Genomic DNA, 22,431 nt, shown 5'->3' on the forward strand with positions numbered 1-22,431 from the left:
TATCGTTACTGAAGGTAAGTAACTTGTTCATCTGAAAGAAACATGTCAGTATTAGATTCCTTACCTTAGAATAGTTACCCCAGCAATACCAACCCCGGTGGTGGGTCTGCGAACCAATCATCACATCACAAAGTCCTGGAGGACGGAACAGCCAAAGAAGCCATCCCTCCGGACTTGGCTGTCGAGGCAGTAGTGTCTTGCGAACGTGTGCAGCGAGGCCCACGTAGCTGCCTGACAGATGTCCTGCAAGGGGACTCCCTGACCCAGGGCAGTAGTAGCCGCTGTGGCCCGAGTGGAATGGGCCCTCAGCCCAACAGGAGGTTCCTTTTTAGCCAAGGAGTAGCATGCCTTGATGCACAAAACGACCCACCGAGAGATGGTCTGTTTCTGCACCGCCCGTCCCTTCTTAGCTGCCACGTAACTAACAAAGAGTTGGTCATCCACCCGGAACTGGCGTGTGCAATACAGAAAGAAGGAAAGCGCACGTTTTGGGTCCAGACGGTGGAGCCCCTCTTCCTCTTTAGAGGGATGCAGAGGCGGAAAGGAGGTGGGCAAGGTGATGGACTGCCCAATATGGAAGGTTGTGACTACCTTGGGTAGGAAAGAGGGTCTTGTCCGCAACACAACCTTATCCGGATGGACAGATAGTAAAGGAGGTTTGGAAGAAAGAGCCTGGAGCTCACTCACTCTCCTGGCAGAGGTGATGGCAACTAGGAAAGCAGTCTTATGGGTAAGAAGACGGATAGGACAGTTGTGAAGCGGCTCGAAGGGAGCGCACATCAGACAAGTTAGTACAACATTCAAGTCCCACTGAGGCATCAAGAAAGGAACAGGGGGGACATAAGAGTGATGCTCTTCAAGAACCTATTTACAATGGGGGACTTGAACAAAGAAGGCTGATCAGGTAGCCTTAAGAAGGCTGAAAGAGAAGAAAGGTAGCCCTTGATAGTGCCCAGAGCAGAGCCCTACTGGGCAAGAGAAAGAAGAGGAGAACCTCAGAAAGAGGGGCATTGAGAGGATCCACAGCCTTTGCTGTGCACCATGCCACAAATCTGTTCCAACTGCAGGCGTATACCGACTTTGTGGAGGGACGCCTGGCTGCCAGAATCACAGTACAGATTTCAGGAGGCAAGTCAAATGGCCTCAACTGTCGCCGCTCAATCTCCAAGCATGGAGGTGGAGACTGGACAGGTTCGGGTGGAGGACCGTCCCCTGCTGCTGCAACAGAAGGTCCTCCTGAAGAGGCAGACAAATCGGGGGATCGACTGACATACTGAGCAGCTCGGGATACCAGTACATTCGTGCCCAGTCCGGAGTCACAAGGATGACTTGGTCCCGGTCGCGCTTGATTTTCTTCAGCACTCTGGGCAGAAGTGGTATAGGCGGAAAGGCGTACAACAGACTGCAACTCCACTTGCGACGAAAAGCGTCCCCAAGCGAGTGCCGCCTTGGAAATTCCAACGAGCAGAACTGATGACATTGCGCGTTCTCTTCGGTGGCGAATAGATCTAACCAAGGCTCTCCCCACTGCAGAAAGAGGCCTTGCGCCACGTCAGAGTTCAGACGCCATTCGTGATCCATCAGGCACCTTCGGCTGAGCTCGTCCGCCCTGGCGTTCAGAGAACCTGCCAGGTGTTGAACCACAAGGGTCACCCCCGGATGTTACAGCCACTGCCAGAGGCGCAGAGACTCCTGGCAGAGGGTCCATAACCCCACCCCGCCCTGTTTGTTGCAGTACCACATGGCGGTGGTGTTGTCAGTGAACACCTGCACTACACTCCCCCGGACTGAGGGGAGGAATGCCTTCAGTGCTAGACGAATAGCCCGCAGCTCCAGAAGGTTGATATGAAGCCGAGACTCCGCCAGAGACCAGAGGCCTCTGATCTCCGCCTCTCCCATGTGGCCTCCCCAGCCCTGGAGGGACGCGTCCGTCACAACTACGTGCTCCGGTTGGGGAAGGGAGAAGGATCTGCTGCTGACCCAATCGCAGTCCGTGAGCCACCAGTGCAGCCATCTCGCAGTGCCCTCCGAGATCAGGACATGATCAGACAGGTTACCCCGATGCTGGGCCCACTGAAACTTCAGGTCCCATTGCAGAGCCCGCATCCGCCACCGGACGTGATGCACCAGAAGGATGCAGGAGGCCATCAGCCCCAGAAGCCGCAGCGTCAACCTGACCGAGACCTGGGATAAAGGCTGAAAGATTGGGATCAGAGCCTGAATATACCGGACCCGCTGTTCGGGAGGATAAACCCGAAACTGCGCCGAGTCGAGGACCGCTCCGATGAAAAAGAGCTTCTGAGAGGGGCACAGGTGTGACTTCGGCACATTGATGGAAAACTCCAGCTGATGCAGGAGGTCCGCCGTTGTCTGGAGGTGGCTGACGACTGTCTGGGGCGAGCCCGCCTTCAACAACCAGTCGTCGAGGTAGGGGGAAGACTGAAACCCCTAACCTGCGCAGATGAGCTGCGACCACCGCCATCACTTTCGTGAACACCCGTGGGGCGCTGGTAAGGCCGAAGGGGAGCACGGTAAACTGAAAGTGCTCGTGGCCTACCGTGAACCGCAGGTAGCGCCGGTGTGCTGGCAGGACGGGGATATGGAAATAAGCGTCCTGCAAGTCCAACGCTACCATCCAGTCTCCTGGGTCCAGGGCAGCTAAGACCTGAGCCAATGTCAGCATTTTGAACTTCTCTTTCCAGAGGAAGCCGTTGACGTTCTGTAGTTCCAAGATAAGGCGCAGGCCCCCTTTGCCCTTCTTGGGTACCAGAAAGTAGTGGGAGTAAAAACCACACCCTACTTCCGGCCCAGGAACGCGCTTGATGGCCCAATTGGCCAAGAGGGTAGAAGTTGCAAGTGATCCCCGACACGCGGTTGTATTGCGGTGGCATGGCTGGAGGGGTCGCCTCGAAGGGGAGGGAGTAGCCCCTTCGGACGATTTGCAGCACCAACTTGTCCGACGTGACAGTGCGCCAGTGGAAGTGGTGATGGCGAACCCTGACCCCCACTGGCGTCATATGGGCCTGAAAGCACGGACTAGGAGGGTTTTGAGGCGCATGCTGCAGAGGAAGGTGTGGACTGGCCTCGCCGTTGTCCCCGGCCATGGTGGTTTCCACGTCCGCGACCGCGCTGTGTATTAGTCTGCGTTGCGTGGCTGGCAGCACGTGTGGGAGCGCCTTTTCCTTGGCCACGAAAGGAGCGAAAGGCACCCGTTTGTTTGCGTGGCGACAGGAGGCCCAAGGTCTTGGCTGTAGCCCTGGAGTCCTTAAAACGCTCAAGCGCATGGTCTGCTTTGTCGCCAAAGAGGCGACGGCCATCAAACGGCATGTCCAGAAGGGTGGCCTGGACATCAGCCGAAAAGTTGGCGGTCCTCAACCAGGCGTGGCGTCGAACCACCACTGTCGTTGTCATCGCTCTGCTTAGTGAGTCCGTGGTATCCAGCCCACACCTGATGGAATAGCGTGCCGCATCTCGACCCTCCGCAAGGGCTTGGGCGAGTTTAGTCCGAACCCCCTCCGGACATTGTGGCAGAGTTGGGGGGGGGGGCAGTGGTGTCGTTAGAGCGATGACGCCTTCCCGACCTCTCCTGCCTCTTACCTGAGGATCTTGAGCCCTAAGACCGATGCCAAATCTCGGAGCTACGACGACTCCGACCCTGTGACCGGTCCCTCGACCTCCTCCTGGACCGGGACCTTGAACGGCAAGGGCCCGCCTGCCGGAGCTCAAGTCGCTAGCGGGACCGCTCCCGTCTAGCTTTGGACGTCAGAGCCCGACAATCGGAGCAGGCTTGGTCGTCGTGGTCGGGCCCAAACAATGAAGACACCGGCGATGGGGGTCGGTAATCGACATCAGTCGGCTGCAATCGACGCAGGGTTTGAACCCGGGCATCCCTACCGACACCGTAGGAGTCAAACGACTCGAGAAAAACAGATCAAAAGATCAAAAAAGTTTAGTAAAAAATTGACTAAGGGTAGAGCTTCTCCGGATCTGCGCTAGCTGGCGCGGAAAAAAGAAGAACTGACGTCAGCGCACAAGGGCGGCGTCTAAGTACTCTGGCGACGTCATTCCGGCGCTAACGACGCCAACAACGGACGCGGAGCCGCGGACGACGCCTACCGACGCGCAGGGGTATTGCTACGCAAAAGTTTCCGGATCCAATCGGACGCCTGGGGATATTCTAAGGTAAGGAATCTAATACTAACCTGTTTCTTTCAGATCATAGAGGCACCACCCCAGCACGCTGACATCAGTTTCTTTTCACAACTTTCCACACCAGAAGAGCAAAGAAGGATTCGTTTCTTACCTGTAACTTCAGTTCTGTAGTAGGGGTATCTCTATTCAGCCTAAAACTACAAGGCTACATTGGCCAGCACTTCATCTCAAAGTGAAAAGGATAGCCAAATAATATTAAATTTAACACACTTTGTTAAGTTTCACACTCAGAGAAACTCCCCTTCACAAAATCCTTTGTAATGATAGAGAGGAAGGGTTGGACAGACAAGCCCCATAGGCTGCCATATGTGTCTGGAAAAGAGATACCGTGCCTTTAAGGAATTATCCAGAGACCCTCGGTATCCCAGGATGCACAGCCAAAGGCCTTTTATTTCAGTTCTTTTTGAAGGTGTATAAAGCCAGGCCTGTAGCATACAGTACATTATCTGTTCATCCACCGGGGAGGAGGGTGGGCGCTTATGACTATAACAGAGATACCCCGACTACAGAACTGAAGTTACCGGTAAGAAACTACTCCTTCTGTAGTAGGGGATCTCTCTCTATAGTCATAATCTCGTGAATAGAATGGCAAGCCCATCGCAACACCCAAACCAGCGGTGGAGGAAACAGACAACACCACTACTGCGCAAACAGATTTCTCAACGAAGCCTGCCCAACCTGAGCGTATGCTCTGGCATCAGAGTCCAGAAAGCAGTGTTTTGCGAAAGTATGGAAATCAGAAATCACTTTAGGAAGGAACTTATGGTGAGTTCGCATCACGACCTCAGAAGCATGAACTACTGTATAAGGTTCTTGGCAACACAAGGCCTGGATTTCACTCACCCCGAGGGCCGATGTAATAGCCTCAAGGAAGGCCGCCTTCCAAGATAAATGCTGTAGTGAAGCCTTATGAATAGGTTGAAAATGTTCCTTCATCAAGCGAGACAGAACCACATTCAGCTCCCATGAAGGTAACTGACGCCTAACAGGGGGAAACACTTTCATCCTCATCCTCAGGTGACACTCTTGTAGGAGGTGAGTCCGACAAAGTGGGAGAATACCTCCTGTCGCTGGATGAGTCCGTGTACCTGGACCGCGACCTCTCCCTGTGACGACGATGACGTGACCTTCTCGAAGATCTACGCTCACTGCGAGAGCGACGCCTCCCTCTGGATCTTGACCTTGGATTTCTGGGAATTACAGGAACCACCGGCCCAGGAGGCTGAGGAAGAGGTTGAGCCGGAATCCCAGGCTGCGGATGTGGAGGCCGGGGCAGCGGTGGAAGAGGAGGCGGAGGTGGTGGAGGCGGAGGTGGTGGAGGCAGAGGAGGTGGAGGCGGAGGAGGCGGTTTGTGAGGCGGAAGAGCAGGAGACATAAATTCAAACACATGGGTGTCCTGGGCCTTGAGGGCGAATAGGTCCGTGAATAATCAGATTCTGGTGACACAAGCACTCTCCTCTTCTTACGAGCAGGCCTCGGGGAGGATGCTCTGGAGGCAGACCTCTCTGCGGACGAGTGCCAGCGCTGCCGCGACCGGGGACTCGTCGATGAAGCTGAAACACTAACCACAGAGGCACTAGACACCGTCCTGGGCGTTGACTTCCTCCTTGATGTCGAATTTTCTCTCCTCAACGTCGACCTCTTCGACTTCTCTTTTCTAGACATCGACCTTCCAGACGTCGACGAACTCCTCGACGTCGAGTGTCTTCTCCTGGATGTCGAATTATCCCTCCTCGACGTTGACCTTTGCGTCGACGGTGGTGTCGCCGTGACGGGGAGCGCCTTCGTCTTTGTGACACATCACGCCGTCGATGGTGTGTTGACGCCGGTGAAGTCCTCGACGTCTGCCTCGTCCGAGGTCTTGACGTCCTACCCCTCGACGTCGATGCCGCTTCGACCCAGAGCCCACGGGGAAGGGGGGGGGGGGGGGAGGGGGCGGGCGGGAGTGAACTGGCTGGACCTCTGGCTGCCCGACTCACAGGGTCGGTGGGTCCAGCATCCTCAGCCACGTAGACGCTTAGAAGCTTGAGCACCGTGGTGGCTGGGCAGGTGAAGACATGGCTGGAAGCCCCTTCTGTGGCCACGAAAGGAGCAAAAGGCGGACTGGGATTGGCAAGGGACATCGAAAGGGCTAAAGACCTGGTCGAAACTCTGCTGTCCTTTAAGCGCTTCAGCATGAGTTCCTCCTTGCCTTCAAAGAGGGGAGAGCAATCAACGGCCATGTCCATAAGCCACGCTTGGACATCCCCAGAAAAGCAAATAGTCCTCAGCCAGGCGTGGCGTCGCAAGGCCACTGACGAAGAAACCGCTCTGCCTAGCGAATTGGTTGTGTCCAGCCCACATCTGATTGGGAACTTGTCTGCATCTCTCCCATCTGTCATTGCTTGAGGGTTGCCTGGTTCTCCTCCGGGACTATGGGCAGCACCTGCACAACCAAATTCCACAGTGCCTGGGAGTAACGGCCCAAAAGGCACCCATGCGTGGACTACAGTGCCAGGCTGGTGGAAGAAAACAATTTCTTTTCTAAGCTATATAGGGTTTTGGATTCTCTATCTGGTTGAGTGCTAGATAATGTGCCAGGATTTACACAGGAGGTGGGGCACCAAGCTCTCCTAGGTTAGGGTGCTGCATGAGGAAATTGGGTTCCCCTCAGGCAGTGGGGTGGTGGTGGTCAAACCTCCTGTTCACAGGACCTCCTTTGCAAGAGTTGCACCAATCCCAAGCAGAACGTCCATGAGGGCCTAATTAAATGGGAGAAGCTGTTCTGAGGAGGTTACCGGCTGAAGCAACTCAGTCAAGACATCAGTCTTGACTGCCACCAAAGGTAGGGTAAGTTCCAGGACCTTGGACGCCCTTCTTACTACCCCTGCAAAAGAGGCTCCCTCTCAGTAGCCATGGTAGGAGGAGAGCATGCCAGTATCTGGAGAGGTGTCCAGTCCCCTGGCATCCACCAATTCCTCACACCAGTACATGTTAGTGTCTAGGGCAGAGGTCTTCAATCTGTAGGGCGAGACCCCCAAGGGGGCCCAGGAGTCCTGAGAATAAGGGGTTCGTGCATTTCCATGCCTAACTTCTGCCTGGAATACAAAACGTGCTCTTCCTTTTGTACAAAGTCAACTGCGTTTGATAAAATGCTTCAGCTGAAGTTAATTGAGTATCATGTGCTGTAAAACGAAGAGGCCCAGCAGACAGGTAAAACAATCCTTCACATAAGCCTCCATGCCAGAGTGCCTGCTTGCCTGAATGAAATGCAAATGTACGGTAGGAGTTAATCTGCAAATAAAAACGATGCTTGGGGGTGGTTCTGGCTTTAATCGCTCAAATCACTTCAAGCATTGTGATGGCAAAGATGTGTTTTTTTTGTGTTGTGGTTAGCAACTGGGCTTTTGAAGTGTGTGCTTTTAATGAAAACTGTATTTACATAGTGCTTAGTACCCCTGAGGAGGTGTTGAAGGGACAGGTATGCAAAAAAATGTATTATTTATGGTCTGATATTACACAAATCTACATTTTGGAAGCTCCATTTTATCCTAAAACTCTTTGCACATTTCGTAGCAGTCTATTTTATAATGTGTGTAATACATTCACAGTGCTTCCTGTAATAGCACTAAAATAGCAATACACAAGTCACTATTTTCTACTGCTATAACCAAATTTAATCTGTGGCTCTCTGGTTACACACAGACGTATGCAGTGCATTATATAATAGAGGTTTTATAATGTACTATATAGTGCATTTCCCACTGAGTAACAACTTTTAATATGTATTTTGCATTTAAGCTACCCATTATTTGATACGTAGCTACCTGATGGTGCAAGAGCTAAAAAAACAAACAAAATATTTTGGGGCTGATTTATGAGAGGCTTGCACTGCTAGAGTCAGTTTTGTTTGAAGCTGCAGCAGCACAAGCATCTCAATCATATCTTTGAGGCGAGGCAAAGTCACCCTGCATGGCTTTGAATGCCCTCATAGAGATAGAGTAAGACAAAACAGCTCAAGTAGCTGTGTTGCCTTACTCTATGTCAAGTATGCATTCCATAGGCGTTGCGGTGGGTGTTCCCACACAACGCCCATGGATTTTGACGCTGCCGCAGATTTACAAAACCATTTGAACCTGGGGCCGAGCCAAAATCTTACACCTCCCCAAAGCAGGCATAACGAGGAGAAATGTTTTCATTTCTTCTCGTTATTTCCTCTTTCCATGTGTGCTGCATTCTGCAGCACACATGGAAAGAGGAAACCCCCTCTCAGTGTTGCTTTTGGGCAGGAAGGTGCCCCTTCCTGCACAAAAACCATCCTGCCTATGTTGGCGCTAGGCAGCAATTTGTGTGCCAACATGGGAGGGAAAGGACAAGAATGCACCTGATTTCATAAATAAGGTACCTTCCTGCCCTTTCACATTGGCGTAGGCCAGCGCAGAAAGAACACTTGTGGCGCTGGGTGTACTGGGCCTTGGGGCTTGAAGATAGCTTTCCTTGTTGAAAATCATTCTGCCACACCAGGAGAAGATCTCAAAAAAGACTTCAATAAAAAGTCAGAAAATGGGAGTCAAAAATTACTAGGGGTATCTCTCTCGGGATCTGCGCTAACTGGCGCAGAAAGAAAAGAACTGTCATCAGTACACTGGGGTGGTGCCCATAGGCCACTTCCAGTGTGGATGACGCCATCTACCAGAGTGCAGGGGTAATGCATATGAAAAAATTCTGGATCCAATCAGACACCTGCAGATACTTCTACTGTAAGGAATCTGCAACTAGAAGTCTCTATCAGATAGGTAAAAACGTCATGCCTATAGGCCCCATCTCTTACCCTGACCTCATTAACCAATTCACCACAATGGAAAGTCACTAAGACTTTCTGCTGTGCATTAAGGAACACAGTGTACCTTGACATAGTACAAATATCATAAACAGAAATTACAATTGGTATAAAATTCAACTGTTTAACTAAGAGTCAACTATAGAAGAATCATCAACGGTCAGAATATGTGTTCTGGCTGGCAGCAAAGACCAGTGGTAAAATGAAATATTTACAGTTCCCAAAATGTGAATAATACCTACCATTCTACATACAGGAGAAATTCACTCTCTACAGATGAGAACACGGAGTTCATCCATAATCTCTCTCAGTTCTGTTAGCTTTCATGATGCTGTTTTCAATTCTCTCAATTACAAGTTTGATCTGAACTATTGCGTGGAAAACGTATCTACCTCTTATAAAGATGCATCTTTATGACTTAATCTGATGAGTGGGACTGAACCAGTTGCCCTTCTAACTCACAACGGTTTTAGGCAGACTTGCACCTAGAGTTTACGTTTAGTGATAAAGAGTCATTCACGGTTTCTCATACAGAGGAAAAAAAATCTTAAAACATCCCTGTTCAAGTCACCCAGTACCGCAGTATGAAGGTGAGGTGTAATTCCTGAATAATAAATTGCGTTGCAAAAGTGAAAGCCCAATTGATTTAGCAATGCGCAAGGGCTGCGTGTGTGCTCCGAAGTTATGGCAAGTATAATGGAAGTTAGTACACGCTTGGATTTTAGGCACCGAACGCCAAAAGCAAATAACATCACACATGTGCACATACAGCAGAATTCGATCTTACCTAAGTGCAACCTTCAGAGACTTTGCTCCATGGTACTTGGAATTGATGGTCAAGGCATTTTCTAAGAAGCGCAGGGATAAATCATACTCCATAACTCCATGAAGAACCAGTCCAATGTTGCTCTGGAGGAGAGAACAGTATACAGTCAAAATCAATTGAAATAGAAGCATAACAGGGGTATCACTCATTTATTTTTTATGCTAAAGAGACTCATTTATTATCAAGTGATTGACACACAAGTTTCAAAATAACCAGGTTAATCGCAACGAAATCCACAAGGGAATTGTAGGGTAACATCAGGCAGCAATTAACTTGCTAGTGGTGAATACAATTGCAAAAATGTAGGAGAGTAGGGTCTGCAATGCTATGGTCACCCCAGATTTTTGCTTTTTGCTTCACTGGTTTACGACTTTCCCTGGCTCTGGGCCTGCTAATCAGACCCACAGCCTAGCTGTTCTCTCTCTAAATTGACATCCATGTACCTTAGGTGCATTTACCAATTGGTATTGGGTCACTCTTGTAAGTCCTTGTACAGTGTACCATAGGTACCCAGGGCATAAGTGAACCCAAGGCCTACCAGGGGCTGCAGCATGTATTATGCCACCCCTGGCTGGCCATCCACATCTGACACAACTGACTGATCAATCAGCTGGGGCAAGGTGGTGTACTCACCCTTTGCTTTATATATAGTATACCTATATCTAAACCTAAAATTAACACACATACTCCTATAAGTCACTCCTATGGCAGGCCTTAACAATCCTGGAGGCAGAGTGCTTGGAATTATGTGAGATAGTGCTCTGGCATGCGCTGAGCCGGTCTACAGCTTTCGGAACCAAGTCCTTTAGCTGTTTCCATGATAACGCTATACCATATACTCTTAAGTGCATTATAACCTCGCGGTTATTGCTAACTTTGGCATAGCATTATCAAAACATGTCGAGTAAGTTGTCATACGAATTGGAATACTACCCCCTCGCCAATTCTGGCGACGGGGGTAGCATTCCACCCTTCTACAGGGACACAACATGTACTTAACTGTGGACCCTGGAGTTTTGTCGCTCATGTGTCACCTGTCAAGCCAGTGGCAAATCAGGTGGCACAACAAAGGCCCCCCCTTACACCACTACCTGTGGTGGGGGTACCCTTTGAAATAGTGGGGATTGACATTGTTGGCCCAATGGACCCCCCAACAGCATCTGGGCACAGATTTATACTGGTGATAGTGGATCATGCCACATGGTACCCAGAAGCTATTCCCCTTAGGACCACTACAGCTCCTGTTGTGGCCAGGGCCCTACTTGCAGTTTTTACTAGAGTGGGGTTTCCTAAGGAGGTTGTCTCTGACAGAGGTGCAAACTTTATGTCAGGATACTTGACTGCAATGTGGAAGGAGTGTGGTGTCAATTACAAAATTCACCACACCCTATCACCCACAGTGCAATGCGCTTGTGGAGAGATTCAACAAGACCCTAAAAGGGATGATAAAAGGGTTACCTGAAAAGCTTAGGAGAAGATGGGACATCCTTTTACCCTGCCTTCTGTTTGCTTACAGAGAGGTCCCACAGAAGGGGGTTGGCTACAGCCTTTTTGAGCTTCTGTTTGGGCATCCTGTAAGAGGACCCCTATGTCTTGTGAGGGAAGGATGGGAGTTACCTCTCAAAAAGCCTAAACTTGACATAGTGGATTATGTACTTGGTCTCCGCTCCAAGATGGCAGAGTACATGGAGAAGGCACCTAAAAACCTGGAGGCCAGCCAAGAACTTCGAAAAGCTTGGCATGACCAAAAGGCTGTCCTGACAGTGTATCACCCAGGCCAGAAGGTGTGGGTGTTGGAGCCAGTGGCCCCAGCAGCTCTCCAAGACAAATGGTCTGGACCCCATACCATCATTGAACAGAAGGGAGAGGTCACCTACCTGGTGGACTTTGGAACTCCCAGGAGCCCTCACAGAGTACTTCATGTGAACAGGCTCAAGGCATTTGTTGACAGGGAGGACATGGGCTTGCTCATGGCCACAGATGATGGACAGGAGGAAGAGAGTGACCCTCTCCCAGACCTGCTCACTCAGAACCCTGATGATGGGTGAGTAGATGGTGTCGTCTTTTCTGACAGCCTCTCTGAACATCAGCAAAAGGACTGCAAACAAGTTATTCAGTCCTTTAGACAATTGTTCTCTCTGACACCCAGTCAGACAAACTGGTGCACCCGTGAGGTGGACAATGGTGACAGTCTGCCTATAAAGAGTAAAATCTACAAGCAACCTGACCACATCAGGGACTGCATAAAGAAAGAAGTACAAAAGATGTTGGAATTGGGAGTCATTGAACCCTCAGAGAGCCCGTGGGCTAGTCCTGTAGTTGTAGTGCCAAAACCTCACACCCAGGATGGTAAGAGAGAGATGAGGTTTTGTGTAGACTACAGCGGTCTCAATGCTGTCACTAAGACAGATGCCCATTGGTGAACTCATTGATAAATTGGCTTCTGCCAAATTCTTGAGTACATTTGACCTGACAGCTGGTTATTGGCAAATCAGGTTAGCTGAGGATGCTACAGCATTTTTCACCCCAGGAGGTCATTACCAGTTTGTAGTGATGCCCTTTGGTTTGAAAAATGCACCTGCCCCTTTTCAAAGGTTGGTGAACCAAGTTCTCACTGGGCTGGATGACTTCTGTGCAGCATATCTAGATGATATTGCTGTCTTTAGCTCCACCTGGGAGGATCACCTGATCCACCTGAGGGAGGTTTTGGAGGCCCTGCAAAAGGCAGGCCTCACTATCAAGGCCACCAAGTGCCAGATAGGGCAGAGTCAAATTGCATACCTGGGCCACCTTGTAGGTGGAGGCCAGGTTCAACCTTTGGAGAGCAAGATACAGGCCATAAAGGACTGGGCTCCTCCAACCACCCAGACACAGGTCAGAGCTTTCTTGGGCCTGTCTGGTTACTTTAGGAAATTTGTCAGAAATTATGGGACAATTGTGACCCCTCTAAATGACCTGACAAGTAAGAAAATGCCAAAGAAAGTTCAGTGGACAGTTAGCGGTCAAAAGGCATTCGATGACCTAAAGCAGGCCATGTGCACTGCACCTATTCTCAAGAGTCCAGACTACTCCAAACCTTTCATTGTTCAAACAGATGCTTCTGAGTTGGGTGTGGGAGCTGTTCTATCTCAACTGAATATTGATGGTCATGACCAGCCCATTGCTTTTATAAGTAGAAGGCTGACCCCCTAGAGAGAAACGTTGGTCAGCTATTGAGAGGGAGACCTTTGCTGTGGTTTGGGCCCTGAAGAAGTTGAGGCCATACTTGTTTGGAACTCACTTCAAGATTCAGACCGACCATAAGCCCCTCTTGTGGCTAAATCAGATGAAGGGTGAAAACCCCAAACTTCTTAGGTGGTCCATTTCCCTACAGGGGATGGACTTTACAGTGGAGCACAAACCAGGGACTGACCATGGCAATTCAGATGGTCTCTCCAGGTACTTCCACTTAGAACAAGAAGACTCACCTGGTCAAGGTTAGGTTAATGTCCCTAAGTTGGGGGGTGGGGGGGGGGAGGGGAGAGGGGTTATGTAGGAGAGTAGGGTCTGCAATCCTATGGTCACCCCAGATTTTTGCTTTTTGCTTCACTGGTTTACGACTTTCTCTGGCTGTGGGCCTGCTAATCAGACCCACAGCCTAGCTGTTCTCTCTCTAAAGTGACATCCATGTACCTTAGGTGCATTTACCAATTGGTATTGGGTCACTCTTGTAAGTCATTGTACAGTGTACAATAGGTACCCAGGGCATAAGTGAACCGAAGGCCTACCAGGGGCTGCAGCATGTATTATGCCACCCCTGGCTGGCCATCCACATCTGACACAACTGGATGATCAATCAGCTGGGGCAAGGTGGTGTAATCACCCTTTGCTTAAGATATAGTATACCTATATCTAAACCTAAAATGGACACATATACTCCTATAAGTCACTCCTATGGCAGGCCTTAACAATCCTGGAGGCAGAGTGCTTGGATTTATGTGAGATAGTGCTCTGGCATGAGCTGAGCCTGTCTACAGCTTTCGGAACCAAGTCCTTTAGCTGTTTCCATGATAAGGCTATACCATATACTCTTAAGTGCATTATAACCTCGCGGTTATTGCTAACTTTGGCATAGCATTATCAAAACATGTCGAGTAAGGTGTCATACGAATTGGAATACTACCCCCTCGCCAATTCTGGCGACGGCGGTAGCATTCCACCCTTCTAGAGGGACACGACATGTACCTAACTGTGAACCCCGGTTAAAGTTAACTCGAGCCTCAGCATCACAAAATGGATGCTGCCACCACAGACACAAGTCTGACCTCCTGCTGCTGGGAGTCCTTCCAGCAAAGGAGGCTTGAACAAAGGGTTTCCTGCCTTGGGAGGTGCTAGCACCACCCCAGACAGGATTTTGTGTATTAGGTAGGGCAGGGCTGAAAGGAATGAGACAGGCCTGGGGCACACAAGGTGTCCCTGTGCATACACCGGTCCGAATCAGTTCCTGGGGCTCTCCAGCCCCAGCTCTGGCACAAGACCGGACAAAGGATAGGGGGTGTAACCACCCCCCTTCCTGGTCCGACCCATAGGAGGGACCTCGTGATAGTACAGCCCCCTTTAGGAGAATAAAGGTAGGAGCTGGTCCCATTCCAAATTAGATTATTCCTGAACTGAAATTCTACAAGAAGAAACTCTGGACTTCGACTTTCTACACAGAAGACTGAAGAAATCTCCCTTGTGGGCAAGGAGTGTCCACCCTGCACAAGCAGGCACCATCAAGCGTCCAGCGGCTTCACTTTGTCGTCTTCCCTCGAGGATCCAGACATCAAAGTCCGACGAGACCCGGATTACCAGACCTCTCCGACCTCAACTCACATCTGCAGCACAGCTGAGATCCGCGAGTGAGATGAGACACGTGGGACCGGCCATCTTGGAGAAACTGCACTTTGCTTCCAGCACGACTTCTAAGGTAACCTCAACGAAGTGCTTTGGGGATTGAGAAGCCCCAGCCCCGAGCAGCTCCTGCACCGAAGACCAGCCCTCCAGCATCTACGAGATCTGCGTGGGGCCCTTCTGCCTGTTTGCTGCTCGACGCGTTGTCTGGTCACTTGCCGGCTGGCTAGTGGCCTCCTAGACGACGATAGACGACATCAACGCTGCTGGTCTGGTTGCTCCAGACTGGTCCTTGCTGCACTGCTAAGAAAAAGCACCCCGGACCCTCCTGGTCCGCACCAGACGTCTTTTCCACTTACCGTGTGGGTTGCCTTTGCCAAGGCCTGTTGACGCCGAATCTGGAACCAACACCGCCGACAGCGAGAGCCTGTGTGGGACAGCTCGTGCTTCCATCCTGGTCGTCGAAGACACCACCTGGTCCACGTGGCTGCAGAGTCAAGCGTCCACTCTTCACCTGATCGAGACAACAGCATCTGGTTCCTTCCTGGTTTCACTCCAGTCACTCGCTAGTGACTTTGAACATTGTCCCCTCTGCTTTCAGGTCTTCAGCATCTCTGATCCACCCTTGGATCACACCGGACATCTTCCTCCTGGTCGCCTGCAGCATCTTTTCTTTCAGGCTCCATAGACTTCAACGCAGAAACCAGACACGACTTCGCACCTATGCACCCGCAGCCCGTGGGTGAGGTAACAAGAGCATTTCGGTGCTCAAGGGTAGATTGACTCTCCTAGTGTCCAGTTCCACAGTCGTTTTAGTCCTAACTAGTCAGGATTGTCCGTACTCACCTTTTTCTTGAACTGTACTGTCCATAGACGTTGTTACGCATCTCGTGTGTGAGTTCACACTCTGCACACACGTTCCGTGGGTCTCCTATTACTTACCTGAAGTTAGGATAGTGTAGTCCCAGCGATCCTCCAGCCTCTGGACAGTTCCATTCCTTCTATCGACTTCCTTATACCACTTGTTTAGTATATGGTTTGTTGCGCCCCTAGGGCAACATTGTAACTTGTGCAACTTAACGTATTTTTCTTAAGAGTCTTGTCATGTGCTTAGCCCTCTGATCTTATAAAGAGTTCAGAGGTGTTTGTTAGTTAATAAATATCTTGTTTATTTTCATAACAACCTGTGTGGTGTCCTTTCACTTGGTATTCAAGGGGTTATATGTGGTAAAACAGCTGGCTTCACATGCCAAAAGCGTTTAGCCTAAGACTGCTTTGTCCATGCTACCATTAGGATAGCTGGTCTATAAGGTTGACTTACAACCAATCACCATAAGGGTTGTTTGGATTGATACAAGGTGATCACTAGAATTACTGAGCATCATATATCAGGCCAACTTCTCACAAAAAAGATATGTTTTACTAAAGATATTACTCCAATCTAGGTTAGTACTAGTGCAGCGAGTACAATCCAAAAGATAAAACTGTAATTCGAAAGCAGCAGGGAAAGAGGCAAGTACCACCCATGTGCATACCCTCTCATAACACACATCATCCATTTCACAGTAGTAAGCAAACTATGAAAAAAATGCAAAAAAAGTGATGGGAATATATTGTGAATATTAGATAATGGTCAGATGCAAGATAATAACTATTTGTTATAGTACAGTAGAAATTGATAATTGCTTGGGGAGTTAAACGGTGCTGCTGTAATATCTTTGGATCTGCACGTCACAAGATCAAATTTCAAGGCCTCCAAACTGCATACCATTAACGTGGGCAATATGAATATATCTTGTTTATAAGTCTAGTATTAACACTCATATGACAAGCAGTACCATGATATTTACAATATTTACCTACGAGGAGCGATCACTTTCTCAATACTAATTTTAAAGGCTACAAGGGGCACAGAGTGCAAGGACTCTTTCATTTCAAAATATTTTATTGGGAGTTTCAGTATCAAACAATAAAATAAATAATACATTACAGTAGAGTAGAAAAAAATAATACATAATAATTCAGAATGATACATGTGTGAAGCCGGCATAGGAGCAGGTCTGAAGGAGTCAGGGCTTAGTTCACATGCACATTTGGATGGCAACCATGGAGGCACATGTAACTATCTTCAGCAATTGAATATGAAATAATACAACACAAAAGTGAATAACGGCAGTATACAGTAGTATCAACAATGTCATGAGATTGGAGCTCAGGTTCACAGATTCCACAAAGCTAGTAGAATAGCGTCAAGCTCACAAAACCCTGCAGTGTCAGCTCAGTTTGATTGTGTAGTGGGGGGGGGGGGGAAGGGGGGGTATAGGTATCTAAGGCGGGTTATGGGTGGTAAAATAACTGTCAAGGGTAGACCACGTCCTTCTCTTAGGGGGGGGGGGGGGGGGGCAATGGTGACTGCTGGAGCGCTATGTTATCAGCTCGTCGGAGGTTAATTACCCAATTGAGCCAGCAGGCAAAGTTTGCTTTGCCGGTATCCTTCCAGTTGTTTAGGACTACTTTGACCGCAGCTATGAGCAGAAGATCTAGTAGTGCCCTGTCATTGGCACTAAGGGAGGGATCTTGTAAAAAGCCGAAGACCAGATAGGGCAGCTCTCTGGACGGAGTGATGGGGAAGACTCTACTAATGAACTCGAAGATCTTGTCCCAAAAGGGGACCACACAATCGCAATTGAGAATGAGGTGAGCTAAGTCACCTTCTGCCCATTTTCAGTTCCAGCAAAAGGCGTCTGGGCTTATGTTATGATCATAGAGATGCGCCAGTGTCCAAAAGGCTTTATGAAGGAGCCAAAATTTGGTCTGGGATAAAGTAGGGCTAACTTTGTGACGCATACAGGATTCCCAGATATTGACCCAATCAGCCTCCGAAATCGGCACAGAGGAAAGTGAGGACCAGAACTGCGTGAGCGGTGTGGTTAGGTTGGAATGTTGGGGGCGTAGGAGTCTGTATAGTGAGGACACCTGGCGGCCTATGTTGTTTAATCTAGAGAGGTACAATGGTAGAGATGGAGGTGAAAGTGAAAACTTTGCTCTAGTGATTGCTGCCTTTATGTTTAAAAAGGTGTAAAACTCTATTGGTTTGAGATTGTAAGTGGTTAGATGGTCTTTAAAAAGGATAGAGTATGACCCTTTGAATAGTTGGTGTGGGAAGAGGATGCCTTTTTTTATCCAGTGTGGATTGTACAGTGGCTTGCCCTTATGAAGTACTGATCGATTATGCCATAAGGACTCCCATCCCGAGCGACGAATGCTGTGTTCGATAAATTTATCGATTTTAAGAAGGGCTGCTTTCATATTTCGGAATTTTTTTTTCAAATAGGTTAGTATGTTCAAATTGGTTGAGAGGGCAGCAGCAGGGGCGATGCCTCCTAGGATAGCTTGTTCGACCTCCAGCCAGACAGGAGTGTAGTCCGCTGTGGGGGCTAGCCAGTGGGAGCCTTGCTTTGCCAAGAAAGCGGTTTCGTATCGTCTAAAGTCCGGGAGGTTAACCCCTCCTATTGACTTGTCCAGGCGTAATTTTTTAACGCTGATCCGTGCTTTTTTCCCTTTCCATAGGAAGGTGGTGAGTGCATTGTCCAGTTTGTGATGGAAATCTTGGGTAAGAGATAGTGGTAGCATGGTAATAAGATAATTCACCAGAGGTGAGATCATCATCTTGATGGTCTCAACTCTAACCCACCAAGTGATGAAGCGAGGGACCATCCTTCCAGTTGATTTTTGATTTTAGTCAAGGTCGTTTTCTCGTTTTGCTGATGGGTTTCCATAAGGGAGTCTCCAAACTCTATTCCCAGGTATTTGAAAACTCTATTCCCAGCAGAGGCCAGAGTTGCTTAACATATCTTTGGTAGCTAGAATATTTAAGGGTTTGACTTCAGATTTTTCCCGATTAAGTTTATACCCCGAGTGGGTGGAATACGTTTCAATGGTGGACATCAAGGCTGCAATGGAAGGTTCTGGGGTTTCAGTGACTACCAGGATGTCATCCGCATAGGCGGCTAATTTAACACAAGTATCTCCAAAATGAACTCCCTTAATATTATCATTCTTTTTAATGTCGGAGATGAGGGGTTCCATCGCCAGGAGGAAGAGCGCTGGGGAGAGAGGGCAGCCCTGCCTGGTTCCCTGCTCAAGTTGAAATGGTTCTGAAAGGCAACACGGGCGGATGGGGAGAGGTCTAGAGCCATAACCATGTCTATGAAGGTGTTCCCTAAGTTGAAGTTGGACATGCAGTGTTTAAGAAAGAGCCAGGAGACCCTATCGAACGCTTTCTCCGCGTCCAGCGTAACGGCAACGGAGGGAACGGCAGTCGACTTGGCTTTTTCTATGACGTGGCACAGTAAGGAGTAGTTTCTGTCCTGTAACTCCAGTTCTGTAGTAGGGGTATCTCTGTTATAGTCATAATCTAGTGAATAGTCCCGCCCTTGTGCGTGGACCCCGGCAATCAAAAATAATCTCTTACATTGTCAAATAAATGCAGAACTGCAAAGACACTTAAGAGAGAATTTAAAGACAAATAATGCAGCCTATATCCACAGGCTACACTGTCCAGTACTTCAACTAGAAATTCCACCAAAAAAAACACACAAACAGCACAGCCTGCCCAGTTTCCTCCATAGAGAAACTTGCCTCTACCAGTAAAAGCCTCTGGAATGATAGAGAGGAAGGCATGGACAGACAAGCCCCATAGGCTGCCATTATGTGGCTTAAATAGGATACTGTGCCTTTAAGAGAACTTTCCAGAACTTCTCCCAGTATCCCAGAATGCACAGCAGGTCCCTTTTACTTTCAGTTCTTTTTGAAGGCGTAATACGCCAGACCTGTCGTATTCCTTACATGAATATCTTTCTCTACCGGGGAGGAGGGTGGGCGCTTATGACTATAACAGATACCCCTACTACAGAACTGGAGTTACAGGACAGAAACTACTCATTCTGTAGTAGGGGATCTCTGTGTATAGTCATAATCTAGTGAATAGAATGGCAAGCCCATCCCCACACCAAGCGTCAGTGGAGAACGAGAATTAACACCACTATTGTGCGAACAAATTTCGCTGCGAAGCCTGCCCAACCTGAGCGTCTGCACTGGCATCAGTGTCCAGGCAGTAATGCTTAGAAAAGGTATGGACTGACTTCCAAGTGGCCGCCTTGCATATTTCTGCAATTGGAACATTACGGAGCAAAGCTGTTGTGGCAGCTTTGCCCCTGGTGGAATGAGCCTTAGGTTTACCCCCTAAGGTCTTATTAGCTTTTTGGTAACACAGCTGTATACAGGACACAATCCATCTAGAAATGGACTGCTTAGAGATAGCAAGACCCGTCCTGACCGATCCATAATTGATAAACAATTGGTCTGACCTACTAATACCCTTGGTTTTATCCAGATAAAATTTCAACACCCTCTTAACATCCAGGGAATGTAAAGACCTTTCCGCTGGAGATGAAGGATTCTGAAAAAACGTAGGCAAAATTATGGTCTGGTTGACATGAAAATCAGAAATAACTTTGGGAAGAAATTTAGGGTGAGTACGCAAAACAACCTTAGCAGAATTAAACACAGTATAAGGTTCTTGGCAACACAACGCCTGAATTTCACTCACCCTGCGGGCCGATGTAATGGCCACGAGGAACGCCGCCTTCCAGGACAGGTGCTGCAATGAAGCCTTATGAATAGGTTCATAAGTCTCCTTCATCAACCTGGACAGCACCACATGCAACTCCCATGAAGGCGAAGGAAGCCTGACAGGAGGAAATACTTTCTTCAAGCCTTCCAGAGAATCTTTGATCACAGGGATCTGGAAGAAGGAAGTCTGTGAAGGGCATTTCCTGTAGGCAGTCAATGCAGCGAGATGAACCTTAATGGAATGAACATTAAGGCCAGACTGCGCCAAATGTAGAAGGTAAGGAAGGATGACGTCTTTCTTGCACGTCGTTGGATCATAGTTCTTGGACTTGCACCAGATACAGAACCTCTTCCACTTGTAAGCATTGGAAGTCCGAGTGAAAGGTCGCTTACACTCCTTCAGTATGTCCATGCAATCTTCGGGCAGATTCAAATGGCCATATTGCACTATCTCAGGAGCCATGCTGCCACACTAAAAGACGAGAGGTTGGGGTGCAACATATGCCCCCGGAACTTCGTGAGAAGGTCCGGCCTGCACGGCAGCCGTATGTGAGGAAGGAGAGACCAGTGAAGCAGGTCCGTGAACCACCACTGCCTGGGCCATTCCGGGGCAATAAGTATCATCCGCGCCCTGGACCGGGCCAGCTTGATGAGCATCGCCGGAATCAGGGGAATGGATGGAAAATCGTACAGAAAGCTGTTCGACCAGTTGATACATAGGGCATTCCCCAGCGTCCCCTGCTGGTAGTACCTGGAGGCGAAGCCTCGGCATTTGCTGTTTTCGGCGGTGGCGAACAGATCTACGTCTAGAGTCCCCCACCTTTTTTCTGAATCAGTCTTCTCAGTGCGTCCGCCTGAACATTCTGCACACCTGGCAGATGGGTAGCCGTTATCGTCAGTCCTCTGGCCAGAAGCCAGTGCCAGCTCGCCTGCGTCTCCTGCGACAGAGTGCGTGATCTCGAACCCCCCTGCTTGTTGAGGTAATACATCGTGGTCGTATTGTCCGTCTGTACAAGCAGAGAGTTGGTCTGAAAGGACGGATGAAAGGCCTTCAGTGCCAAGTGAACAGCTCTGAGTTCCAGGAAATTGATGCGATACGTGGCCTCCATCAGGGACCACGTTCCTTGAATTCCTAAGTCTCCGGAGTGCGCCCCCCAACCGTTACGACAGTCTGAGTGGGAATGTCCTTGTGGAAGGGAACCCCTCTGAGGAGATTCTCCGCTGAACACCACCACTTCAGAGACTGAAGAGCATGCAGAGACAGTCGTATCTTGTCGTCCCAAGATACTTTCCTCTGATCCCACTGGTCCTCCAAGCACTCTTGCAACGGTCTCGTGTGCAGCCGTGCGTGTGGCGTTAGGAAGATACAAGAGGCCATCGATCCCAGTAGAGAAGATTCCATCCTCACTGTTGTAGATGGAGTGGTCATAAGAGCCTGAGCCTTCCGAAGGAGTGATAATCGTCGCTCCTCCGAAGGAGACACGCTTGCTGACAGCGTATTGATGGAGGCTCCCAAGCACTGTATGCACTGGACCGGAGTCGGGACAGACTTGGACATGTTGATGTGCAACCCCAGCTTGTTCAAGAGAACGCATGTCTTCTGGAAGTGTGCTTGAGCTTCAGAGAAGGAGGAGGCCTTGATCAACCAATCGTCCAGGTACGGGTAGACGAACACCTTGTTATTTCTCAGGTGTGCTGCTACCACCGCCATGCACTTCAAGAATGCTCTTGGCGCAGACTTCAGTCCGAATGGCAGTACTGTGTATTGATAATGATTGGCGCCGACTTGGAATCGCAGGAACTTCCTGTGTTCGTGTGCAATGGGCACATGGAAGTACGCATCTTGTAGGTCTATAGCACATAGCCAGTCTCCCTGTTCCAACTGAGGCTAAATCTGATGCAACGACAGCATGCAAAACTTTTCTCTGCGAATCCACTTGTTTGCCTGTCGCAAGTCCAGAATGGGCCTGAACTCGTTCTTGTCCTTCTTGCGAACCAGGAAGAACCAGGAGTACAGACCTCTTCCCCTTTGAGACAGAGGTACGTCTTCTATCGCCCTTTTCCTTAA

The 22,431-nt window shown here is 49.2% G+C and overlaps 1 protein-coding gene across 6 annotated transcripts in view; it reads right to left on the minus strand.

Moving 5' to 3' along the window:
• The window catches only part of CLUH (CLUH binding protein of NUMT mRNA), a 440,989-nt gene that overhangs the window by 46,027 nt on the left and 372,531 nt on the right, over nt 1-22,431 (minus strand). For all 6 annotated transcript variants that reach the window (XM_086954526.1, XM_086954524.1, XM_086954527.1 and 3 more), the window contains exon 22: nt 9,819-9,940. In XM_086954526.1, the coding sequence (XP_086810652.1) occupies nt 9,819-9,940 (122 nt within the window). The remainder of the gene's footprint in view (nt 1-9,818; nt 9,941-22,431) is intronic.

The sequence above is a fragment of the Lissotriton vulgaris genome, chromosome 2_1, assembly GCF_964263255.1.
Source record: "Lissotriton vulgaris chromosome 2_1, aLisVul1.2, whole genome shotgun sequence".
Classification (NCBI taxonomy): Eukaryota; Metazoa; Chordata; class Amphibia; order Caudata; family Salamandridae; genus Lissotriton; species Lissotriton vulgaris.